At 41.2% G+C, this 5489-nt stretch overlaps 1 protein-coding gene across 1 annotated transcript in view; it reads left to right on the top strand.

Moving 5' to 3' along the window:
- The window catches only part of LOC107592886 (paired box protein Pax-7-like), a gene marked incomplete at its 3' end in the record, with an annotated part of 49861 nt that overhangs the window by 10194 nt on the left and 34178 nt on the right, over positions 1 to 5489 (top strand). The window contains exon 2 of the mRNA XM_016282463.1: positions 5282 to 5481. Within this exon, the coding sequence (XP_016137949.1) occupies positions 5282 to 5481 (200 nt within the window). The remainder of the gene's footprint in view (positions 1 to 5281; positions 5482 to 5489) is intronic.

Raw genomic sequence — 5489 nt, 5'->3', positions numbered from 1 at the left:
CCTTCCCTCAATTCTCCACCTCCCTCTCCCACCGTAGGCACAGCAGTATCAAAGGTTCAATCCCTAAACAGACCTGAGGAAACACGCTGAATTTTATATTCAGGCCATGAGCCAAAGAGATAGCAAAGAGAGGCAGATGGATGTCAGAGATATCAAATCAGATCGCACGGCAAAAACTCGGCTCATTATGATTTCCCTCTCCTCCTCCAAGAGTGACAAAAAGTATAATTGCTCTAGTGACTCTCACAAAGGCATGTACAAAATAAACATGTAAACAAAAATTTAAGCAGGGATGCTGTTATTTTTGTCCTGTGGGAATGTGGGGGGTTTAGGAAGATGCCAAAGGAAAAAAAAAAAAGAGGGAAAGATGTGTTGTCAGTTACACTCAACTGGTGTCATTTGCAGCTCTGAGGCTGGTCCTATTGAATGCCTGTAAAATAGCAAGCATAAGACTTGATTGTAATTATGCTGGAACTAATATGCTTTTCAAAATGAGCCATTATGAGCTAATGCCGCACTGCAAAAAGCCCTGTCTGTTTTTGTCACTCTGTCTTGGGTAGTTTGCAAGGTACAGCTGATATTGAGGACATTGGTTACGGTATTTAAAAAAAAAGGCTGCATTGAATTTTGCCATAATGTTGAGCTAATACTGATTCAAAGGCAATCTTAGCAGATGAGGATGGAGACGCCTCTACCTCCTTCTCACTGTGTCATGAAGGCTTTTTATTATCCGCCATCCCTGACTAATTCCTGGGATTCTGATGATGTCAAAAGCTGCACTTTGATTCGTGCTTTTCAATTGTCTTTTTTTTTATATAAGGATCTTTGACATCCTTTTAGGTTTGGTAATGATATATCGAAACTCTATTTTCAGACGAGCTGTGCAAATCGCTTTTGATGCTGTTGGGTGATATAATTAAAATGATAAAGATAGATCAGTCGGACAAAGAGACAGTTTTTAGCTGGGATTTTAAGCAGTTACTCACCGTTTCTTGAATGTGTTCTACAGACAAAAGCTGTGGTGTATAGCATGGTACAGTGATGGTATCAGTCCATGCTACTAAATGGCTAAAGTACCGTGGTACTTTTTTGTTAGTGTCATCTCTCTTTTTAAGCAGACCAAAGATGTTTATATATTTTTTTATTTAGACAAATGACTTAGTTAACATACTCAACATACTTTGATTAAAGCCCTTAGAGAAGAAAAGAGACATCATAAATTACTGTGCTAAATAAAAGTAAAATAAAAGTTATTTATTGGAGTTGATGGTTCTATTGAGAACCATTAACATCAATAGAACCTTTCAATTGGACAGAATGTTGTTTACAGAGTAAAATCTTATTTTTAAAATGTTCTTTTAAGAACTTTTCACTGAAGTATTCTTTGAGGAACCCAAAATGGTTCTTCAGTGGCATGCAAGCTGCTGAAAAAAGGAAATATTAATACACAAGGTCATTTCAGAACTGTCTTTAATTCACCTGTTAACTAGCAAGGAATTTTGTAATATGGTCACATTTCAAACACAAAAGAGGATATTTTTAAAATATAGATTTTTCCATACAGTGAAGGTCAATGGGGTCTAATGTTGTTTGGAACTCAACGTTCTTTAAAATATCTGCGTTTCACAGAAGAAAGAAAGTCATACAAGTTTGGAGCATCATGAGGATGCGTAAATGATGACAGAATCTTCATTTTGCGGTGAACTATCCCTTAAAGCCAACCTAAACGACTGCTAAATTGAGCTAAATGTGTATGTTGGCTTAACTGTTGCAGATAATGGGCCCTAAATGGATGAGATTTGGCTTTAGTGATTCATGTAGCCAAGAAGCAGAGAACCTACTCGTAACGGTTTATCTGCTTCTAGCCTTCTGCTTCATACGGGTTTGGTTTTTAAATGAAATGCGATCTAAAATTTGTCAGAGCCTTCTGTACGCACCTGATTTTGTTGCAAATGAAATACTCGTCACAAAGTCAGCATTTTGTTAAAGATCACGTTGGGCCCTGGAGGAAAAACATTCAGGCTGTAGCACAGAATGAATGGAACATAATTAGGCTTTAATTGGCTGATAAGTGAGCAGAGGACTTTATCAATATCCCCAGAACCCTCAAATAGAATTACAGCTCGGTTATTGTGAGGCGGATTAGTCAGGATGTACCTTATTGTTTTAAAACAGGGAAGAGTTCTTGTGAATTGACCTCACATCTTCTTGAGCTTAACTGTGTTTAAAGTGCAAATTAACTGCTGCTTTTTTTGGTCCCCTGATTACTGTGGCTAAATGTAGTGCTTTTTTAAACAAGGAATGAGAGCGAATGGAAATTTAGTTATAATAGCTACACAAGAGTTTAAAGTTTTGTATACTTTTAGCCTTTTAGTCAGCTTCAACACGGTCACATTAGCAGCGGAGAAGCAGCACATTAGCATAACACATATGTTTGTAGCATATTACATGTCTGCCATAACCTATCTGAACCCATTTGGGGCTTCTGTTCTCTTGATAGAAGCTAGCATCCCAATCAGTGGACATCTTTGGGACAGAGATGAGGCCTGTATCATGCCCCTCTCACTGCTCTATCTCTGCCAGCATCTGTTTCATTACCATAATCCTTTGCTGTTGTCAGGGGGCCTGTTGACCTTCAGTCTTGGGCTTGCAAGACAGCTGAGCTAGAGCTTGTGAAATGACAACAACAACCTGAGTTTTGTTTCTGAGTTTGCCCACTGATTACGTGTGTTTTGTAAAATATTTCAATACAAAAGACGCGAGGTGGGATTTGATATAGTTACAGTACATTTGTAATTATAAGTGAAAAGGCTTTGATGCATCAAACGTGTGGACAGAAAAAAACAAAGAGACACAAGGGCAGGATACGCTGACAGAATCTTGCCTCATGAATCATGTGGCGAAACTGTGCAATGAAACAAAAATCACAGCGGCACGTCTTTCCCTCCCCCTCAGGATGCCGAGGTGACTTTGGAAAGTGATCCGTAGACCACTGCACGAGTCTCAAGTGTTGTCATGGTGTGTTAGCAACAAATCGCTCTGGCGCATCCTCGTGAAAACCAACAAAGGGATATCCAGGATATGTACATATTCAACTTTGTATATTCAAGATTTTGTTCGTGTGCTGGAGTGCCAGGCAGTGTTGTAAAAAAATCTATCTTTATTAAAAGGGGGAAGATGGAGGAATTGATTTAATGAATGCGGACTCATGTCCTGCGGTCGCATGTAATCCATTGAGAATCATTGAGCCAGAGCTTGGGGAGACAAAAAGACATTCTGTGAAGACTGCTCGAGTGGTCTGTAATGATAGTCTCCATATAATCCGTTAATTCCATGTTTAATTAAACCCCAGAGCTGGTCTGGAGACTGCAGCAGTTTGGTGTGTCTTGAAGCGGTTGCATTGCGGAAGGGAGTTTTTCTTCTATTGTTGATGTAGTTGCACCAAATACTTGCACATGCACCAAGAGGAATGCATGTGTGAATAAATAAGACCCTAGTCTGTTCTGTAATTTCCATGTACTTCCACATGCAACAAGAAGAATGCATTTGCTGATATGCAAGTATGCACTAAGATACTTGCACTGCCAGATTTTGGTTCTTTTTATTGATAACTGGCACTTTTGATGCCACCAAAATTGACACACACCTAGAAGAGCTAGCAAACCATAGCTTGCTTTGTCTTTTATACATACAGTATGCAGTTACCTGGTTTAAAAACAATATATAGGTGTTTTTCTTCTTTGTCTTTTTCTACGCACTTCCACATGCACCAAGAAGAATGCATTTGTTGATACCCAACATACTTAATCGCCCAGAGTTGGGTTCTTTATATATAATCTGCAATTTCATTTCTGCATTTATTTGGTGCACGAAAATTGACATGCAACAAGAAGAATGCATGTATGGATACGCAAGCATGCACAAACACACTTGCAGACCCGCAGTTTGGTTCTTTTTGTTGTTGGTAGTTGCATTACGCTGGGGGATTGTTTTCCCCCGATTGTCAGTTTCAAGTGCACCCAATTCTCGCACATGCACCAAGAAGAATGCATTCGCCGATACGCACGGACATACTCGCACGCCCATGCACATACTAATATACACACACTAGCACACTCCCACAGGCCTTTTTGTAACCTCTTTTCCTGGCAGCCGTAGAAGAGACCTGGCAGATGGGGGTTTGAGAGAGACGATCAGGCTCTGGTCTGGCAGAAGAAAATGGAGATGCTGGAAAACTTGTGTGAAGTGGTCCAGGGTGCAGGAACCTGCTGATCAGCAGTGGGCAGAGACCGCGCACGATGGCTCAAAGGAGATTTGTCTCCGCCGTGGCAGCTGTGGCGTTGCGGGGGAAGGAGCTCAGAGCCCTTCTTTCTGTCTTTCCCCCGTGGATGATGCAAGACCAAAGGGCCTGGAGCAAGACTCAAGCTACACTGCTTGTTAGCACTCATGTGTTTTAAGAAAGCAAATGTAAAAGTGTGATTTTTTGTGACAGGACCTTTCACAAGCTTTCTGCTTCCATGAATAGATATACAGAGGTGGCTCACAAATGAAGTATGATGCAATTTTAGAATCAATTATCATGGTAATGTATTTCAGTAATATATCTTAACGCACTCCATATCTCTCCTTACAAACGCTCCTCTTGGCTCGGTCGTAGCAGTGTTCGTCTTTGTGCCGGGGAAATACTCCTCTGGCTAAAATGCAAACTGCCAACTGCGATCTGCACTTGTCTTTGATTGAGTGCCTGAAAAAAAGTAATGTAAAATATGTTGTAATATATTTCGAACACTAGCTTGAAACACAAAGAGAGGGATTCAATGGCCCAGAAGTCTCATACATTCTTATTTCAAACATTTGCTCTTAGGAGCTAGCCCCAGGCCGCTACAGAGAGAATAAGGCGGACGTGCTAGAGCAAGGTGTCTGGTGTAGATTACCCTAACCCTCACAGTTACGTCCCCCAGGCCTCTCCAGGGCTCAGTGGCAGGATTATGTGTCTGAAGACTTCTCACATATGAATAAGACCCAATAAAAAGGTATCTAGGGCTCCATTGACACATCGAGATAACGGAAGCATTAATATTGCCATGATAGCTGGTCTCGGCTTTCAGGATCATTTTCCGTTGACAAATTCGCGGTGTGCCATCGTACTGGTGACAGCTGAAATTTTCAGTTGCTGTACATATTCAATTTTTTAAAATAACTTGTCATTTTGTAAAGCATCCGAGACTTGGTGCCGATGTTCAAAGCCTCTCAACAACTTATTTCCAAACTGTGTATGCAGGTAACCGTACAGATGATGGCTCGGAAGTGGAGTCAGAGCCAGACCTGCCCCTGAAAAGGAAACAGAGACGCAGCCGTACCACCTTCACGGCGGAGCAGCTGGAGGAGCTTGAGAAGGCCTTTGAGAGGACACACTACCCCGACATCTACACTAGAGAGGAGCTCGCACAGAGGGCCAAACTGACCGAGGCTCGTGTACAGGTGGGATA

This window comes from Sinocyclocheilus grahami, unplaced genomic scaffold, assembly GCF_001515645.1.
Source record: "Sinocyclocheilus grahami isolate Dianchi unplaced genomic scaffold, SAMN03320097.WGS_v1.1 scaffold160.1, whole genome shotgun sequence".
NCBI lineage: Eukaryota > Metazoa > Chordata > Actinopteri > Cypriniformes > Cyprinidae > Sinocyclocheilus > Sinocyclocheilus grahami.
Note: the sequence above shows the minus strand (reverse complement) of the source record. Positions and strands in the feature narration are given on the sequence as shown.